The following is a 21,966-nucleotide window of genomic DNA, read 5'->3' on the forward strand; positions in this document are numbered from 1 at the left end:
CACACCACTGCTCCTTCCCCTGTGTCAGCTGCTAGTCAGCCCCCTGCCCAGGACCCTGGCACAAAAACCCCATCGTCGCCTCCACGATCCTCCACAGCATCCACCAGCGTTCAGCTCTCCATACCCCAGACGCTGGAGCGGAAACGCAAATATAGTGCAACCCACCCGCACGCCCAAGCCCTTAATGTGCACATCTCCAGATTGCTTAGCCTGGAGATGCTGCCCTATAGGCTAGTAGAGACCGAGGCCTTTCGCAACCTCATGGCGGCGGCCGCCCCTCGGTATTCGGTCCCCAGCCGCCACTACTTTTCCCGATGTGCCGTCCCAGCCCTGCACCAGCACGTGTCAGACAACATCATCCGTGCCCTGACCAACGCCGTTTCTGACAAGGTCCACCTGACCACGGACACGTGGACGAGTGCTGCCGGGCAGGGCCACTATATATCGCTGACGGCACATTGGGTTAACTTGGTGGAGGCTGGGACCGAGTCTGACCCTGGGGCTGCTCATATACTGCCGACGCCGAGGATTGCGGGGCCTACCTCGGTCCAGGTGTTTCAGGCCTACTATGCCTCCTCCTCCTCCCACCCCTCCTCCACCTCCTCCTCCGAACTACCATCCGTGGGCACGGCGCCATCAGTCGGTAGCTCTAGGCACAGCAGCAGTGCCGTCGCTAAGCGACAGCAGGCGGTGCTCAAACTGCTGAGCCTAGGCGACAAAAGGCACACCGCCCAAGAGCTATTACAGGGCATCACGGCGCAGACTGATCTGTGGCTGGCACCGCTGAACCTCAAGCCGGGAATGGTTGTGTGTGACAACGGCCGTAACCTGGTGGCGGCTCTGCAACTCGGCAGACTGACACATGTGCCATGCCTGGCCCATGTGTTAAATCTGATAGTGCAGCGTTTCCTCAAGACATACCCCAATCTGTCTGATTTGCTCACGAAGGTGCGCCGCATCTGTGCGCATTTCAGGAAGTCCAGCCCAGATGCTGCCACTCTCAGGGCAGCGCAGCGCCGCCTCCAACTGCCCGCTCACCGACTGTTGTGCGACGTGCCCACGAGGTGGAATTCAACACTGACCATGTTATCCAGAGTTTACCAGCAGCGCAGAGCGATTGTAGACTGCCAGATGTCAACTTCCACCAGAACTGGTAGTCAGGTCAGTCAGCTTCCTCAAGTCTACAATGAGGAGTGGACGTGGATGTCTGATATCTGTCAGGTGCTGAGTAACTTTGAGGAGTCAACACAGATGGTCAGTGGCGATGCCGCCATCATCAGCCTCACCATCCCGCTGCTTGGCCTGTTGAAAAACTCTCTGGTCAGCATGAAGTCGGAAGCTTTGCGCTCGTCACAAGAGACGGGGGAAGAATATTCCCTTGTTGATAGCCAAAGCACCCTGAGGTCTGTTTCTCAGCGCATATCGGAGGAGGTGGAGGTGGAGGAGGATGAGGAGGAAGAGGAGGAGAATGTTGGCGAGACACAAGAGGGGACCATTGTTGAGTCCTTCACTGTTCAGCGTGTATGGGCAGAAGAAGAGGAGTTGGAGGAGTTGGAGGAGGAGGAAATGGACAGTCAGGCCAGTGAGGGGAGTGAATTCTTACGCGTTGGTACTCTGGCGCATATGGCAGATTTCATGCTAGGCTGCCTATCCCGTGACCCTCGCGTTCAAAGAATTTATTCCAGCACCGATTACTGGGTGTTCACTCTCCTGGACCCACGGTACAAGCAAAATCTTCCCACTCTCATCCCTGGAGAGGAAAGGAGTGTGAGAATGCATGAATACCAGCAGGCCCTGGTGCACAAGCTGAAACAGTATTTCCCTTCTGACAGCGCTAGCGGCAGAGTGCGTAGTTCTGCGGGACAAGTAGCGAGGGAGAGTAGGCGAGCAGGCAGCTTGTCCAGCACTGGCAAGGGTACGCTTTACAAGGCTTTTGCCAGCTTTATGTCACCCCAGCAAGACACTGTCACCTGTCCCCAGTCTCGGCAGAGTAGGGCTGATCTTTACAGAAAGATGGTGAGGGAGTACGTAGCTGACCATACCATCGTCCTAAATGATCACACAGCTCCCTACAACTACTGGGTTTCAAAGCTGGACATGTGGCACGAACTGGCGCTGTACGCCTTGGAGGTTCTTGCCTGCCCTGCCGCTAGCGTCTTGTCCGAGCGGGTTTTCAGTGCAGCTGGTGGCATCATCACCGATAAGCGTACACGCCTGTCGACTGACAGCGCTGACAGGCTGACGCTTATTAAAATGAATAAAGGCTGGATTTCTCAGAATTTCCAATCTCCACCAGGTGAAGGAAGCTCAACCTGAATAATTGATCCACTCCTCCTCCTCCTCCTCATTTTCCTCCTTCTCCTCCTCTTTGTACAGTAAAGCAGAGGAAAATGGCTATTTTTTGACAGGGCCCACTGGCTCTTGCTATAGTACTTCATGCATTTAATTTTTCTGGAGGGCCACCTACCCGGTCCTCTGTTTGAAACAATTTTTGTGAGTGCCACATACAGGCACTCAATCTATTCCATTTTTCTGGAGGGCCACCTACCCGGTCCTCTGTTTTAAAAAATTTTTGGGACTGCCACATACAGGCACTCAATCTATTCCATTTTACTGGAGGGCCACCTACCTGCTCCTCTGGTTTGAAACATTTTTGGGACTGCCACATACAGGCACTCAATCTATTCCATTTTACTGCAGGGCCACCTACCTGCTCCTCTGGTTTGAACAATTTTTGGGACTGCCACATACAGGCACTCAATCTATTCCATTTTACTGGAGGGCCACCTACCTGCTCCTCTGGTTTGAAACATTTTTGGGACTGCCACATACAGGCACTCAATCTATTCCATTTTACTGCAGGGCCACCTACCTGCTCCTCTGGTTTGAACAATTTTTGGGACTGCCACATACAGGCACTCAATCTATTCCATTTTACTGCAGGGCCACCTACCTGCTCCTCTGGTTTGAACAATTTTTGGGACTGCCACATACAGGCACTCAATCTATTCCATTTTACTGGAGGGCCACCTACCTGCTCCTCTGGTTTGAAACATTTTTGGGACTGCCACATACAGGCACTCAATCTATCCCATTTTACTGGAGGGCCACCTACCTGCTCCTCTGGTTTGAAAAATGTTTGGGACTGCCACATACAGGCACTATCCAAATTAAATTGTCTCCATAGCAGCCTCCACACGTTGTCTCCATTGCTACCTCCAAAAGTCGTCCATATAGCTGCCTCCATACATCGTCCCTTTATCAAACGAGGTGTGTCAGGCAGAAATTTGGGTTGTTTTCATGGATTCCACATCAAAGTTGTTAACTTTGTCGCCACCCTGCTGTGTTATCCACAAAATATACTGGCAAACTTTTACCATTTAGGGATATTATTTCAGCGCTTCTTGCGCATCTGTTTACATTCCCCTCACCCGGCATATCCTAAACTTATAAGAACGCTACTACACTTGATCTTATACAAAAGGTTCTTAGAAGTGCTGTTTGGGGAGTAGCCTAGAGACAGGGGCTTGGATTGGCGAAAGCTCGCCTGGCAGCGGAACGCCAGCTCCATGCGCATCATGCGCTTCTTGCGCATCTGTTTACATTCCCCTCACCCGCCATATCCCAAACTTATAAGAACGCTACTACACTTAACTTGGTGCAGGCTGGGACCGAGTCTGACCCTGGGGCTGGTCATATACTGCCGACGCAGAGAATTGCGGGGCCTACCTCGGTCCAGGTCTCAAAGGCCTACTATACCTCCTCCCACCCCTCCTCCACCTCCTCCTCCTCCGAATTACCATCCGTGGGCATGGCGCCATCAGTCGGTAGCTCTAGGCACAGCAGCAGTGCCGTCGCTAAGCGACAGCAGGCGGTGCTGAAACTGCTGAGCCTAGGCGATAAAAGGCACACCGCCCAAGAGCTATTACAGGGCATTCCACATCAAAGTTGTTAACTTTGTCGCCACCCTGCTGTGTAATCCCCAAAATATACTTGCAAACTTTTACCATTTAGGGATATTATTTCAGCGCTTCTTGCGCATCTGTTTACATTCCCCTCACCCGCCATATCCTAAACTTATAAGAACGCTACTACACTTGATCTTATACAAAAGGTTCTTAGAAGTGCTGTTTGGGGAGTAGCCTATAGACAGGGGCTTGGATTGGCGAAAGCTCGCCTGGCAGCGGAGCGCCAGCTCCATGCCAAGATCCAACTAACATAGTTTTAACTGCAGCACCTTTAATCTACTACTAGTTCACTGCCTCCATACATGGTCCCCTTATCAAACGAGCTGTGTCAGGCAGAATTTTGGGTTGTTTTCATGGCTTCCATGTTAACTTTGTCGCCACCCTGCTGTGTAATCCACAAAATATACTGGCAAACTTTTATCATGTACCGATATTATTTGAGCGCTTCTTGCTCACCTCCTTTGGTTCCTCTCTGCCACCCATTGGTTTGAAGCCTGAGTCCATTTAGGGTATGTCGCCATGCCACTCTCTAGCCTGCCGCTGCTGCCGCTGCCTCTGCATGCCGTCCCCTATAGTGTCAGGGTCAATTATTGGATGTTTTAGATGCTATCTAGCTTCATTCTGTCACTCTGTCATGGCCATGCTGTTGGCCATAATTTTGGCATAATGGTGCGATTATGCAGCCTCAGAGGCATCCATGCATGCTGCCCCTGCTGTTTCCTGTCCATTTCCGTGGTGTTTCCATCCTTTTCTGAGGTTCCCAGGTGTTTGGCCAAGCTTCCCTGTGCAGAGCCTTGGTCCCCTTGAAAAATGCTCGAGTCTCCCATTGACTTCAATGGGGTTCGTTATTCGAGACGAGCACTCGAGCATCGGGAAAAGTTCGTCTCGAATAACGAGTACCCGAGCATTTTAGTGTTCGCTCATCTCTAGTTATAACACTTCTGGGCTTGGTTCACAATTACTGATGCAACTGATGAGGTAAGTGAGTTGTGAACTAGCCCTCATATATCAAGAATTAACTGAGGAAGTGTTATATCAATCAGTTGTCAGATTATGTTCACACCTTAGAAATATATGCAGAAAACTTGCTAGATTTACATATGAAATTAGATGCAGAAATCTGATCTCAGTTGAAGTGAATAAATTGCCCATCTGTTTTTTGTTTGTATAGCCTTGTAAAGCAGATGACTAAAGTTATTTTATACTGTGTATATTTATCGACCTTCTATGTTTGTATTATCATCATCAAGTTATCTTCCTTCTTTTAAAGATATTACTGAATTGTCTTCCACAGGAGCATAGAGAGCAACCAAACATTCTTGTATTACAAGATGAGCCAAGATCTCCACAAGAGCATGAAGGGGTAGCAATGAACATTCGACAAGGAGATGCTAATGAAAGCGCAGGATTGAAAGAGGTATGAGAAGTGTTTCCTGTGGATGCACACCTGCATAGAATTACAGCTAGTGTCCATTACCCATCTATTGTTTTCTGTAATATCTTTGTGGAGAGGTGTGCAGCTTTTAACAAACCAAGTGTTTACAAAATTTTGCCACTGCACGGAACATCTGCCCCTGATAGGATCCACTGCCCACAGTACAGCTGTATTGGACAGTGGGAAGTAGGAGGATCAGAGCTGCAGTGGTCATCTCCTCTATGCTTTTAGTCAGCAGCCACTTCTGCCTCATCCTCATGTGGCAGTTTATGTAATCCAGTTTATACCACATGTTGCATAAAAAAACTGCAGTGTGTGTAGTGTATAAAAATAACATGTCATTTATTATTAACAAAATGTTTTGCCTTTTTCAGTCATCCAGGCAACATTCATTAAAGATGACAACATGAAACATATTAGGAGTTCTAGTCTATCTATTAAAGGGACAACCACATTTTAAGATATTAAATGGGGGTTATTTATCACTGGTTTTTCTGGGTTTGAGGGTTTTTGTGACTTTTACCTGCTGAAAATCCACAAAGGACTATTTGGGACACTTAACTATACTTGCAATAACAAACAACTAATGCTATAAAAAGTAGAGATGAACACTACACGGGCACAGCCAGCGTTGCGATCAGACGGCATAGCACAATAGGAGTAACGGATGGGTAGGCACTGAGATGTATGCTGTCACCGAGGTTGTGCTCAAACTTCCAGGCATAACAAGTAGAATCCACGAAAGAAGAAGAGGCGAAGTGGCACTCTCCAATGGTGTAGACAGTCTTCTTTTATTCGTATATTCATATAGCAGGTACACAGGGGGGCACGCAGTGGCGCTTAGTAATTTGACGTTATAAATTTAAGAAAAACAAAAACATAAAAACATTGTGCAGTCCTATATGCAAATAATTTTCTCTGATTAATTAATGCTTTTATTACGCTGTGTAGTCTAACATTAGCATGTACCAAGAATAGTTTATTATAAGCCATATAGTAAACAAATAGCAGTCTTTATTTGGACATCCTAATAGCTTAATTGGCCTTAAGGATTGCTATTCTTACAAGCCCTTTTGAGCCTGTGAAATCCTGTAGCATGTGCTTTTCACATGAGGGGTCTTCCCTTAGAAACCTGTGCAGTTCAGTCCTGACATCAGAAGATACTGTAGTTACTGCAGGTTAGCTTTATACACAGTAAAGTTAAAGGTTTACCTATATATTCCTACATTCTTGTAAAACTTTAGCAAGGTGTGCACAAAAACTATGAACTACTCCAGCTTACATAAAAAGTTTAAAACTTCCTTATTTGTAGATATTCTACAATCATCCTTGGTTAACTACTTGTCAAATGTGAATTCCTCTATGAAATGAAGGGTCAGGAAATAATTGACTTTGCCAATTAAGACCACCTTGCAGGCATGTGGAGACTTACAGTCATTGATGCTCCATTGGGGGATTTTGGGAAATATGCAAATACATTTTCCAAGATGGGATAAGGAAAACATTGCCTCTTTTGGCTACCTTTATTTGAATATATATATGTAAGGAAATTAAGATTTATGAAAAGTAGCAACCGGGACTGTTCTGAAAACTGTGACTTTCCATTTTTTATGTTAGTTTAGTGAGTTAAGGACGGTGGCACCAATTCTTACATTTTTAATTCTGTCTTTTCATTGAATTTTTTGTTACGGTATCAGGATGTGTTTTCCTACAGGATAGGGCCTAACTTGTGGTTGCCTGGTTGAAGTTGCGTGGTTGCTGGACAGGTACTGAAATACACACAATGAAAAGTCTCCAGAAGACCACCTCTCTGAGGGGACCCCTCCCTAAAAGACTGTTTGTTTTCTTTTTAATGACTGATTTTTTTGCCGTTTCTTTTTACTCTATGGAAGCTGCCCCCTATCTGAAGACCAGATTTTTCAAATTTGCCAAGTGCATTTGAATTTTTTATAGTGAAATATTCTTCATGTTAGTGGGAATTTTCATCGATATGTTTTAATTTTTGTAAAACATTTTATTGGGTTTTCAAAAGCAAAATGACAATGTAATTAATAAAACACTGTACATATTGTTGTGGCATTTCAGAAGTTGTAACAAAGGCATGTTTCCCAATGGCATATTATCATTACCATCAAAAGAAAAAAATACTGAGTTGGTTGAAATGTTTTTCATTAATTTATGAAAAAATTTTGGAATAATTTCCCATTTTAAGAATTCTAAATGTTATACTTTTCAGACAAATAGTGCTACCTTCCAAATTAGTAACTAACTATCATATGCCATAAGTCTTCTTTATTTTATTAGAAAGTTAGGAGGTTTCCAATTCAAAAAGCAATTTTCCAAATTTTTAAGAACATTTTTTAATTAAATAAATTAGGCAGTAATTTAATGTTATAAGGGTTTTGCAAGTTCTATGTATTGGAACCTGTGACTTAGTTAAGCGTTTTAATACTTTAAAGGGAACCTGTCACCAGGAGACCCATTTTTAGCATTCCCCCAGTCCCCACAGAGCATAGTACATACACTGCCAAAGTGTTTTTACAGAAAAAAAGATATGTTATATTGTACCTTTCATTAGCATATGCTGTGTGACCAGGCAGTTGCCCAATGGGAGGGGCTGGAAAGGAGCAGCCCCCCCCACCCTTGGGAAACATGTGACCTTTTCAAATATATGAATAACTCCCCACACTCGGGATTGGCTGTAGAGGAGCAGGGGGCATCGCTAAGCCAAGTGATGGGTGTTTTCATATATTTTAAAAGGTCACAAGGGTGGGGGGGGGGAACTGCTCCTTTCCAGCCCCTCCCGTTTGGCAGCTGCCTAGTCACACAGCACACAGTACTATGCTCTATGGGGACTGGGAAGTGCTAAAAATGGGTCTCCTGTTGACAGGTTCCCCTTAAGCTTCTCACTTGATTTCAAACAAAATGGACATTCTGTTAAAATTTGACAATAAAATGTTTATATACATTTATACTAGGTAAAAGGAGAAAAAAACCTGAATATGGCGTTGGATGTTACCTGTTTTGTAAGGAAGGGGGGGGGTCATTGAGATTTTGGATGGTGGATTTTGATGGAATTGTTTTATGGTGCCATTACATATTTGAAAAGTTCCTGAGATACCAGAACTGTTAAAACCCCCAACAAATCACACAATTTTGGAAACTCCAGTATCAAAGAATTTATCAAGGGATACAGTGGGTATTTTAACACCATGGCGCAGATGTATCAAGTGTCCGAAAGTCAGAATATTTCCACTTGCCCATGGCAACCAATCACAGCTCATCTTTCATTTTACCAGTGCTCATGAATATTTTAAAGGTGTGATTGGTTGCCATGGGCAACTGGAAATATTCTGACTTTCAGACACTTGATAAATCTGCCCCCATATGTTTTTTATTGAACTTAAATCACATTAGCTCATGTAAGTGAGATTAGAGATGAGTGAGCACTAAAATGCTCGGGTGCTCGTTACTCGAGCCGAACATTTCCCGATGCCCATTGAAATCAATGGGAGACCCGAGCATTTTTTAGTAAAATTGCAAACTGAACGAGCACTGTTCAGTGCAGATGTTTTCACTAAAAGAACACAGTGAAAGAACACTGCAGAACAGATTCGCAATAGTATTCGCAATCGCAATAGTATTTGAAGAACAATATGTGTAGAGAACAACTTGCAGTGTATTTTGAGTCTTCAAGTAGTCGCCCCACGGTTTAGCGTGGGGGGGCTATAGGAAGGGACAGAGGTTGGGGCAAGCTCAGGGCACACTATCTCCTGTCTTTTTGTGTTACCCAATCCTAACACAATTATTTTACTGAAAGTTTGTATAATTTCTGCATAAATCTGACTTTGTGATCTCCTTTGATCACAAAAAAATTTATTTCTGGTGTTCATTAGTTTTTTTTATGGAACTCACCAAGCAGGTTCAGTGATGATTTAATTTTATGGTACAGGTTATAGGACTTGTGGCCTTTTTAGTATTTTTTATTTATTTTTTTATTTTTAGAATTTCTTTTTTACAATAAAATAAATAAAATAAACAATGGGGCACATTTACTTACCCAGTCAGCAGAGTTCACCAAAAGTTCATTGTCCAACAGTAATGCACTCTGACGCGATTCACTAAGATCGTACGCCCAATATTGTGCATGTGTCACTTCCCCAATCAGGTCCAAAGAAGTTCACCTTCTTATTCCTGGTGTATGTAAGTACATTGTCTTGCGACACAATTTGAAAGTTAAATCCCGCCGCTCAGTACGCATGAAAGCCAGCACAGCTGCAACAAAAAATGATCATGTGCAACACAATCCCAGAACAGGCACTTGTTAAATACCTGTCAAAGCTGTGCAAATCCCGAAAACAGCGCACAGTCCGAAGAAGTCTGGTGAAGTCACTGCTGATAAGCATGTGACTGATCACATGGCCGTCAGTAAAGGTCCTTTAGCCTACTGGTGGCAACAGTGTGTTCTGCTGTGCGGCAACGGGCTGTCACTAGAGAGCACTGGGAGGGGTGTTATGATAATAATAAGACATAAGAGGATGTGCAGACAGCCATATCTTTCAGCAGTACATAGGCCGCACAGCAGAACACGCTTTTGCCACTAGTAGGCTAAAGGACCTTTACTGATGTCGTAGCCATGTGATCGGTCACATGCGTATCAGCTAGTGACTTCACCCAGCTGTCTGGCTGCAGAGAGGGCTGGGAGGGGTGCATAACAATGAAGCGGGGGAGTGCATAAATTAGGCATTGGAAGAGCCAGGAGGAGCTCGGCCAACACGACCATGAGCACCTCCAGCTCATTTGAATATTTTTATAACCTTATTTTCTGGCCCCAGAGGAAGCTAAAAAAAGGGGACGTATTAATTGTACTACTACTGATTATGATATCTGTACAAATAGGTTTTCATTGTAACATGTCATTCAGCGATTTCAAGAATCAGTGAGAGCATCATTAGATATCTTACATGTAGAGTATATTACCAGTATTCCGCCACAACATGAATTCACCACAGGTAACAAGAAATACAGCTAGACATAACAAAAACGTGTATAGACAAACAACGGTAGGGGAAGGGTAGCCTACCTTAAGCCCCAAAATTAACCTAAGCCTGAACCCATGAGTATTTTATATAAATGTACACCTTTTATTTATAATTGTTTGAACTTATAGTTGTTCATTTATTTCATATAACGTTATTGGCAGGGTTTTCCCAAGCTCCACCACTGCTAATGAACTGTAAGAGAGGTCCTTAGCAGTTCAACTACAATATGGCCAGAGAAGTAAGCAGACACCTCTATTTGAGCTGTGTTTAAAGTTTAATATACTTTATATGGAGCTGCTTGCTTCCTGTTCTGGCTATAATGTATATATAATGTATAGAATACAATATAAGCAGTTAAGTATCCTGGAAAAAAACCTTTGTAAGTATTAAAATGGTTTATTGAAAAAGAGGAAAATGTCTGGTAATTTACAAACAATATTTATTTTCTTTTTCTGCAGAATTGGAGTGAGACATTAACTTCCCCTAATAAGGTGAGTATCTAACATAAAAACACTGGTCTGTCATTTAAATCAGAACTCTGATGTCATAATGATTTTTTGTCATATGTAATTTCCTTCAAAAGCAAATAGAACAATACCCCTATTATGTTCCCTATTTCCTTTCCAGAGGATTTTGTTTTCTGTAGCTGCTTGTCAGAAATCTTCAGCAGCAGTGAATTGGGTGCAGACTAACCTATTCCTATTTCTGCCCTGAATCTGAGTCAAATTTAGGCTGCCCACGGGTTCCATGATGTGTTGTGTTTTCTCAGTAAGTCATTTAGTATTAAATCCAGTAAGATTCCTACAAGTAAATCCACTGAACACTGCATAGTGGATATAAATGATGTATATAGTGACCAGCCTGGATGCTTTCATTAGATAGTAGATCATGGGAAATATAATAAATAGTAGAAACCAGCAGTGAAATAGTTACGTGGATTTTATAGTCTGTGCTTTGTGAGCACTAATGGTTAATGGAAATCTAACATCAAAATCAAGGACACGGCTATGGCAGTGTGACATAAATTCCCTTGGTATTTCCTGTAATCTCAGCAGCAATGATCACACATTGGGAGGGGGAAGTGCTCCTTCAGAATGTAACAGCCTGTGCAGCTAAAACACAGAGAGATTCTGATAATACACCTTTAGCCCTTCTGCCTCATTAGCATAATTTAAAAAGTTGATATTAGAAGGAAGGAGGCCATGGATAACAAATATACGAAGATTGCCACAGTTCTTGGATGTATGAAAAAGTGACCCCTTATTTATCATGGTCAATTTCCTTTAACAAGGAAAGGGGCTGAGAAAAACAGACAAAATTCTGTAGAATCACAGACTGGTATGGAGGTACTGATAAGAAACAGGGGATGCTTTTGTTGCTTGGATTCAAGATTCCATAATAAATTAGATTTCTTAGTTTTAAATGAGAACTGAAAACTTAACAAAGAAAGTTCCAAAAGCAGCAAAAATTATTTAATTTTTTTTTAACTAAAATATACTGTATACCTTGTTACATTGCTATTTAAGGTAATACAATAATGGCTTTGCACATGTCCCCTATTCGCCCTTTAATAAAAAACATTGTGCCTCTGTAAATAAATACCCTGACGTAAAAATGAAATATTTATCTTAAGCAATACAGTATGTGCAATGTAACCCAAATTTTATAGATTTTTTTTCTACTTAAATACTGTATCACTTACACACTTTTCCACAGCATTTGAAGGCTGCCATCAATTTCATAACAAAATCAATCCCATTAAAGAATCAATGTCATGGTCTAGGAATTACATTTTTTGGGACATTGATTACTTAATTGACTTCACTCTAAATAAAAATGAAAAAATAAGAAGTAGACAATGATACACTGTTGAGAAAAATCTTTTTGTTTGGGTACCATGAGCATAACATCCTTAGGGTAGTTTCAGATTACCATGGTAGGTCCGCGAGACATGACACTGCATATTCCATGATTCACTTATTGAACTTGGTCTTCTGAAACTGCCTTTAATATAACTTCTAGTGCCTACATAGTACAGGCTCATATTATTTATGGGGATTTAGTTTCTTCCTATGTACATGAATAATAAACTATTTTACCCATATCAAATTTTCTTTGGGAGCCTTGTTATCAGTTACATGCTCCACTGGAGCGAGATGAGTATACCCTGTTTGTTTTCCATACCTTCTAGGCCTGGGCTTAAAGGAAATCTTCCATTTGCTTTTATGCATTATGAACCAAACATACCTTGTGAATGCTGTAGCTACGCTGATGCAGAAACATATCTTGTTTAATCCCTAAATTTAGTGGTTTTGCTGAAAAAAGCTATTATAAAATTATAATAATGAGGTTCTGTCGCTCCTGTGGCTTCCCCGGTGCTCTCCTCTTACCCTAATTATGTACTTCTTTAGCCTTGTCCTGCTCACCATGCTGAGAATATGTCATCTCTGTGTTGTCCCTAAGAGGCAGAAGTAATCAATTGGTGCACCATCCCCCTGATGGTGTGTATAAGTCATCCAGCTCAGATTGATTAGTCATGTCTGGACAATTCAAGCAGCTCTTTTATGTATTGCAGCCAGTCTACACCCATCTTTCCCAAGGTCCTGAATTTTATAATTGATTTTTGAGCAAAACCACTCAGGGATTAAACAAGATATGTTTCTACATCAGTGTAGCATTCTCAAGGCATATCATTTAAAGGATAAAAATAATTAATCTGGGGCAAACCTTTTAATGCAACTACATAGTACCTCTTTAATATTTTAGTATGCTGGGAAACCCCTTTAAGAATGTGAATTTGTCATGAAGCATATTTAATACAATATCATGCAAACCTTATAAGACTACAATGTATATACCCCCACTGGATAGACTCACACAGACAAAAATAGGTTTATGATATCACTTTATGATATCCTAGAGGGTTATTACAAAAATCACCCCATACAGTTATGTGACAAAAATTGTACTGCTACATCTGTAGAGCTAAATTGTAAGAGGAAAAAAAAACTTGTATCGCTACAAATAGAGATTTGACATAAATGCCAATTCTAAAGGTTAACAATGCATTACTATCTGATATTTTTCCTTACTGTTTTATAGACAAAACCAAGATTACAACGAGGTGGAAGCTCAGCCTCACTACACAATAGTCTCATGAGAAATAGCATTTTCCAGCTAATGATCCACACACTCGATCCTCTTTCTGAAGGTATGTCAGATCAAGTATCATTCATTATATTTACATGTTTCAAAATTATTGGTTTGACTACTTTTCTGTAGCCAAAGCCGGAAGGTAATCATAAAGCGATCTTATATTTGCCCCTTATTTAAGTAGCTACTGGAGACTTAGAGAAAACTGTAGCAGAAACTACACTGTGTGAGTGTAATGAACCTATATTTATATATAACACTTTCATACATAGCTTTGATATGTATAAATGATAAAGAAATATGCATGATTTTATAAGTAAAAATAGGGCAAACTTGTTTCTGTTGCCATCAAAATTTTATTTTAGGTTGTGTACATTTAATGAAAGTTACTATTTTTCACATTTCAAACCTTAAACTCACTCTGTGGGTTTTGGACATAAAACTGGACATTGAGTTCACAAGTAATATTAATTTATAAATGTGAAAAAGGTACAATTTGGCCAACCAAGGAATTTTAAATATTAGTATCAATTGCTTTTTATTTTAGTTTGGGTAGGCAACTGAAAATACACTTTTGTTTATAGAATCAAATATTTGTTTAAAAAAAAACAAATATAACCGTATTTGGCCACACAATAATGTCTGAAGCATTTTTATTTTACATCTAAAAAGTTGTACAATTGCTTTGATTTTTGGTTGTATATACTTAAATCATTTATTTATTAACTTCGGACTAGTTCATGTGTCACTACATTCTTAAACCTATTTAAGTCACTCATTAGCATTTCTCCATTACAGTCACTCTGAGACAGACTGTAAAGAAGGAACAGAAATAATGCACAGAGAATCTGCTTTACAGTACTTTAAAGTAACAAGTCATCAGGACATGCATTTTCACCTAATGACAGGTTTCCCATAGCTTTTTTAATACTATAAAATACTAAACACTATTTATAATTAACATTAATGGGTCCGCTCACTTCCTGCAGATGTGAGATTTGCCTGCAGCACGGGGTCAGCTAATGGCTACAGGAGGCAGGAAAGATTTAGCAGAGTTTGGAGAATATGATAAGTATTGCAGCCTTATCATGGACAACCCCATGACCCAATACTGCTTGCTGGCAGGTAGCGAGGTAAACTTTTATATAGTTTTAAAAGTGAGTGGATGCAGTAATATTAATGATAAGAGCAGATTGGGAAATAATAGTAAAATGGCTATGGGAACCTGTTATTAGGTGAAAATGTGTGATCCTGATGACAGGTTCCCTGTATATTACAAAGTTTACTACTATCAACTGTACTATTTATGTTTGCAACAACACAAAATTGCTTCAAATATTCCACTTTAACTTGTTTTCATTTCTCTGTCAGCATAAATATGTGATAACGTTGGGCTACATATAATTCTTTTGAGCTGTTTTACTCAAATTTTTATACTAATTGTTATGGTTGCTAAAATGTCACATTACTATAATGTCACATATATTGTTTTTAACTATTAAATTTTTTTTTTCTAATAACTCCTTATTTACTTCAACATAGTTTCTTTTTCCATTTGGCGACTCTGCAGTAGTTGGCTATTACGGTATTATATGGGATTTATATATAAATATATACAGCCAAGGGGGGGGTCACATGTCAGGCCTTTCCATCTATATCATTGTCGTGCACATGTCACCACTATGCCTCACTTTCACCAGCCTTATCTTGAATAGGTCAATTAACTCTCTTGGAGAGAGAGAATTTCAACAACCTGCGCAGTCTTAGTGGCACCAAGAGATCTCAAGACAAAGGAAATGTGGCCATATTTTTGCACTATTACCACCTTATGCTATCCGTAATATGAGTGTGTATCAGTGTAAAAATAAGACCAGCTTTTTATAAGTCTTAATGGACCTGGACTCAAATGTAATTTCACTTGTTTATTGTGTGTATTTTAATTAATTATAAATGAAAGTAGCAATGTGTTGAACTTCATTGGGTAGTTGGATGAAAGGTTTAGAGACCTGATGAATATGGTCTGTTGATGGCTCAATGGACAAGTATGACCAATGTTTTGCTGGTTGCCCAATAGATTTTCACCCATGTGAAAGTCTGAATGCACCTTGTATAGTAGGGCACTGCTGAATTGATATAAGTAGTCCCCTTATATCCAGAGGTGATATCCTCTGGATATCACTGCTACCAATAAAATTGTGTTTATCACTATACTTTGGAGTTTTCTGTTTGGTTACAAGCGCACTATCCCGGCCCCCTCCATTTTTTTCTAATTTGTAACAGGTGTGACTTGTCTGTAGTGGCAGCCAAGCTCGACGTACAGGAATGGCAGACAATCTCGTACTCGGGGACAGGCAGGAGGTCAGCATAGTATCAGAGTAAGGGATGTAGCAGAAGGTTACAACAAGCAGCACGGAATTGGAGTCGAGGACGTAGCAGGAGGTCCAGACGGGCAGCACAGGAGCGAAGTCAGGAACGGAATAGAGGTCACAACAGGAAATCAGGATAATCACACAGGGCATCAAGAAAGCTTTCTCTAAGGCTACATTCACACTAACGTATGGAGGACGTATATACGGCCGATGTATATACGGCCGATATACGTCCTCCATAGACGGCAATGGTCGCACGGCGCCCTACGGGAGCGGTACGGTGCAGCACACGTGCGGCACCGTATCGCTCCGTACCCGGGAAAAATATAGGACCTGTCCCATCTTTACCCGTAGTACGGCGCCGTGCGCCATTACTTCCTATGGAGAGGGGCAGGGGTGAGCTGTGCTCACTTCCTCCTCCTCTCCCCGTGCACTGCCGTTGCCCGCTACGATATGGGCGGGCAACGGCAGTGTGAATGTAGCCTAAGACTATGAAGTCACAAAAATCCGGCAGGGGATGCAGGAAGGGGCTGGAGTTTATCGGGGAAGGCAGATGGTCAGGACCCCGGATATGGGTCGCGGGACCCCGGATATGGGTCGCAGGGGCACTTGTGGCCGTGACATATACCATCGTAATTTTTTTTCTCATTAATGTAAACCCTGCACCCCATTTAAAAAAATTTTTTGATATTTTTGCTAATTTTGGGTCAGGTAATTTTTTGTCACTTTTGATGATATTTTCAATGCTACCATTTTTAGGATTGCAATCTTTTGATCACTTTTTATAGATTATTTTTATATTTTTCAAAATGGCAAAAAAGTGCCATTTTTGACTTAGGGTGCTATTTTCTGTTACAGGGTTAACTGCAGTGAAAAACCATTATTATATTTTGATAGATCGGGCATTTTCAGATGCGTCGATGCTTAATGTGTTTATGATTTTTACTGTTTATTTATATTAATATCAGTTCTAGGGAAATGGGGCTGTTTGGAATTTTTATAATTTTTTTAAACTTTTTTTATATATATATTTTTTTAACTATTTTTCAGACTCACTAGGGTAATCTAACCCCAGGTTGTTTGATCGATCCTATCATGTACTCCATTCTACAGTATGGCAGTATATGGGGATTTTCCTCCTCATTCATTACAATGTCCCCCCATGCACCGGGACCCGACGTGCGCCGTGAATAAACGGCGGGCGTGTGGCCGGGAACCGGTTAATTTATGGATATTTTTTTTTAAATGAAGTGTAAAATGGCTATATAAAGTCAGTGATGTCCCTGGACACAGGGACACCAATTACAGTAAAGGGAGCATTCTGAGAGCTAGACTTCATGTTTAAACTCTCTGTCTCCCTCACTTTATGCAGCTATATGGCATCTTGCTGTAAAGTTGATTTTCTGGATTATGACACCACACTGGGCCATGAAAGAAACATGACCAAGAAGATGTTTATCTGCTTGACAACATACTGGTAGTGGATCAACTTATGAGCAGTAGTAGGTCAATTTCTGCTGACAGGTACCCTTTAAGTCAATAAACTTTTATTGCTTACTTATTAAAAAACATATGTAATAATGCAGAATTAACTAAGATATAGCGGAGGTCATCATATGCAAGTGTGTTCATGTGGTTGAATCGTATTGAGGAATCTCTGATTAAGTTCACTGTAATGTTAATGATAGAAATGTTTGCAAACATACAGTCCATATGTCCATTGTCATTTGCCTTCTTTTGCACATTGTTTATGTGGATCTAGGTTCCTTTGGGTAGCATGATGATGAAATATTTAATTTCACAACAGGGACAGTATCCTGTTGGACGGGATTTGACTGTACTGTCACAAATGACTGCATTGTCAAATAAAAGCAGTTGATAAAATATACATGACAGGGGGATACATTAGTATTTTGCAGGCAGAGTTCTTTCACCCTGGGTGTTCTTCTCAGCCTGGGTTATCTCATTCACTTGTGTTCAATGACCTTTCTGCTGCACCTTCCACTCAGTTCTTTTTATCATTAAAAATTAATAATTTCAGGTCCTATTTTTAATATCATTACGTGTATAATTGGCTAAATGCTTTTAACGCTACCTGCAGAGTAAGACCAGCATGAACAGCAAATGCATGAAATCATTGACTGTGAAAATGCACAGTCTAAGCACAATAAAAGAATTTGGGAGGGTTATCTTAACTTTGTACCAGTATGTGCAGCATAGAGTTTACTGTAGATACCCTTACTTATGGTATAATTCATATAATATTTAAAGGGGTTGGCCACTTTGCTTCATGTTTTTTGTGATGTGTGTAAGTGTAGAGGGCAGGATATTAGGTAATTTACCTGTGCACATCTGCTTTCTTGATATGTGAAGTGAAGCCTCCTGTCTTTTACCTCATCAGCCAGATATTCCTGTCCATAAAATGGCTGCAGGAGGAGGGTCATGTGATCTCTAACTGGCGACTGTTCACAGACATTTCCATCATAGTTCTGCACTGTTTTTTTGATATGTAAAAGTGAAGCCTCTTTTTTGTTTTATCTCATCAGCCAGATATTCCTGTCCATAAAATGGATGCAGGAGGAGGGTCAAGTGATCTCTAACTGGCAACTGTTCACGGACATTTCCATCATAGTTCTGCACTGTTTTTTTATATGTAAAAGTGAAGCCTCTTTTTTGTTTTATCTCATCAGCCAGATATTCCTGTCCATAAAATGGATGCAGGAGGAGGGTCATGTGATCTCTAATTGGCGACTGTTCAAAGACAGATAAAGATCACATGACTCTCCATTTGCGGTCATTTGGATAGGAAAAGAAAAGAGGCTTCACTTTTACATATCAAGAAAGTCGATCACAACGATTAATAGATTACAGAAAGCATGAGCCAAAGCAGGTAACAGCAGGTAAAGTGGCCAACCCCTTTAAGGATCTCTTACAAGTAAAGCACTTTGTTATTTGATGCAAATTATTGTAATATTCTCCTGACATGTTGTTTAAGTTTGTACAGATATCTCTTTTGAAATAAGAATTCTTCTTAGAATTCTTCATTGTTCAGTTGCTTTGTGGTTACACCTAGCAATTACAATGGGTGAGTATCTTGGAAGCAATCCTACCCCTTAACGTATATGTAATATATCCAAGACCTTCAAACTGTGTGAATTGAATGCAGAACATCCTATTTTTTGATCATGGAACAGAAATGTGTGAAAAAAGGATTTTTCAGAAAGGACCCACCAGACTTCTTTGACTAGATCCACATGGACACAGTGGGTTGTCCCTTAACATCCCGCTACCGAACAATCATATCCTCATTAATTACATTTTTAACACTATATGCATAGTTACCTTTACCTCTTATTCCGCTACGTTTCTTTGCCTGAAAGACTGGACATACTCACCTATGATATTGTTTTCACTAAGCATATTAGCGCAATCCTAGTATACTCATGGAGAGATCACATGACCGGAGTAGCAGTCACATGACCAGAGCCAGAGACTGAGCCACGGAGCCCTCTGAATCCAATTGGGTGACTCGACTGCCATGACAATGGCTACAGCCACACAAGCACCGTAGAGCTCTCGGACCTCTGACGATAGGTCGGGCCAATTATTTTAACAATACACACGTGTGGGGCCGCGACACACCGAGATGGTTGTTTACGTTAGTGCATTTTATCCTTCTCATTTTGATACTATATATTCTTATGGGGCACTAGGTGTTTTAATATATGTACTGTATACTTTATATCTTTGCTGAGATATATATCTTGTAAACTTGCACACTGATAATGAATTTTATTGGATTACCACGCTACACAGGAAATTATGTCACCATCACTTTTTTCTATATATGTGTCAATCTAAGTAATGATGTCTATGCTTGAGAAAGATTCAACTGGAATCAAAACGTTGCAATTTTTATGCTTGGATGATATTACAATAAAGATTTCTTGGAACTGAACCGTACCGGGTGCTGTGGCTCTCTCCATCTCTTATGAAAATTATTTTTCAAACACAAATGTCGCTAGTTGATATGAAGATACGGAGTAATCACAGCGCTAGTAGAATATCACTTTCATGCTCACAAGGAATACATCACAAACTTCCTCCGATGAGACTAGTGGACTCACATGTCCATTACATCAATCCCATCTCCTGAATTGTCTTCTTTACTATTGTAAAGGCCTGATAATAGGAATCAGTGCACTAAAAGGTTGTTCTTCTAACCAGTAATGAAAACACTTCTGTTTGCTTAAGGCCTTATCTGTTTATCAGTTACCCATGGTCTGTATTGCATTGTTTATACTATACTATAGGTATAGGGATTATTTGTAAATGTTTGGTATATGGTAACTAAATTTGTATTTGTAGCAATATGGACTGCATTCAAAGACATATTAGAAAGTCTATGGTGGAGGAGGGAGCTGATGCTAAGTGAGAGGGGAAGACAGGCTTTTGTAGCCAAACAGTATATTTACTTTTACAATATGTTCTATCTTAAACAAAATCTACTACCAAAATCAATTGTGAGAAATTAGCAGGAACTTACTCATAGACCCAGGCAATGTGGCTGTGGTATTTTTCATATATTTGTTAATCATGACCTCCTTATTTACAAAAGCAACTTTTAAAATTATGCTGATAAGCCAGGAGTGCTCTGCGGGGTGTTATCAGAGCCCTTTAGGCTGCAGCTTCACAGATGGTCACACTGTGCAGTGCATTCTAAAACAAAGTGTTTCTCAAGATTACAGTAGGCAGAGGGAGGGGGGATTTCTGAGGGAGCAGGGAAAAGGGAGAGACAGTGTAAATACAGAGCATGGAGGGGCTCTGGTAATGACCTCCTCCCAGAGCCCTTTGGGCTAATTAGCATAATCTTAAAAGTTGATTTTAGAAGGAAAGAGGGCACGGATAACAAATATATGAAGATTAACACAATCACTATGCCTGTTTACCATGCTTGATTTTGATAGGTAAATAAATGACAGAAATCTACCAAAACTAAGTACAATTCAGTAATTCTCTATAGCTGTGTATGATCCTATGATGCTAAGTGAGAGATAATTATGGAGAAGATTCTCCTCTACTTTCTGTGTGCAGGTATAGGGGGCATAATAATAGCTATTTTAAACCCACTAGAAACAGATGTTTTACTTATATACAGTTGTTGTAGTAATGGTTTATAAAAATTCAAAGGTTGAAGTAAAATCTTTTACATTTTATCACAAATTTAAATTTAGGTACTTAAAACTATATTTTACCATTTGATTGCCTAATTTTATTCTGGTTATAAATATTTAGAAAAGCAAATGATTTAAAGATTGACTTAAATTCAAGAGTGTTCTGTGTGGGAAGGAAGATGAGCATTTTCTATAAGCTGTTACAATGGCACCATCCTGAATTATCTGTTTACAGCTTTGTAAGACCCAGTAGAGAACCAAGAGGGGTCAAACACAAAGAATAGGTGCAAGTCTTTCCATCATACATTGGGGAGAGCTGTGTCATATACTCGCTCAGCCTGTGCTGGCGTATGATGCTAAGTCCAACCCCACGCATGCACCGGCTATAAGTAGATTCTCCAGTCTTCGGATATATCGGAAAACTGGAGTACAAGTCTTGGTTAATTTCCCCCATTATCTCTGTGTTGACTCTGGATTTGACCAGCACACTTACATGCTGGTCTGTCCCCCCTCTGACAGGATCCGCTCTTCTTTGAGCTTCTTATGACCTTGTTTTTTACAAAAAGAGGCTTTATACATTATGCAAATTAGCTCCGGGCTCCGGGCTCTATAGCTTTTAAATGAGCCCACCAGGCTTATTTGCAAATTTTAAATCCTTTTTATATAAAATCAAGGGCAAAAAGAAGCTTAAAGAAGAGCAGATGACCTCCATGAAGTGTGCTTGGTTTACAATCCTTGATCCTTTTGGTAGATTTCCTTTAACTGAATCTTTTTTTAATTCTTCCCCATGAACAGTTCACTGAAGCAAGTAATTACCGATATATT

General features: G+C 40.7%; 1 protein-coding gene across 4 annotated transcripts in view; it reads left to right on the forward strand.

Moving 5' to 3' along the window:
- Positions 1 to 21,966, forward strand: part of SLC24A2 (solute carrier family 24 member 2) — a 119,956-nt gene that overhangs the window by 62,818 nt on the left and 35,172 nt on the right. For all 4 annotated transcript variants that reach the window (XM_072153924.1, XM_072153940.1, XM_072153915.1 and 1 more), the window contains exons 3-5: positions 5,263 to 5,385; positions 10,904 to 10,936; positions 13,548 to 13,656. In XM_072153924.1, the coding sequence (XP_072010025.1) occupies positions 5,263 to 5,385; positions 10,904 to 10,936; positions 13,548 to 13,656 (265 nt within the window). The remainder of the gene's footprint in view (positions 1 to 5,262; positions 5,386 to 10,903; positions 10,937 to 13,547; positions 13,657 to 21,966) is intronic.

This window comes from Engystomops pustulosus, chromosome 1, assembly GCF_040894005.1.
Source record: "Engystomops pustulosus chromosome 1, aEngPut4.maternal, whole genome shotgun sequence".
In the NCBI taxonomy this organism is placed as follows: Eukaryota; Metazoa; Chordata; class Amphibia; order Anura; family Leptodactylidae; genus Engystomops; species Engystomops pustulosus.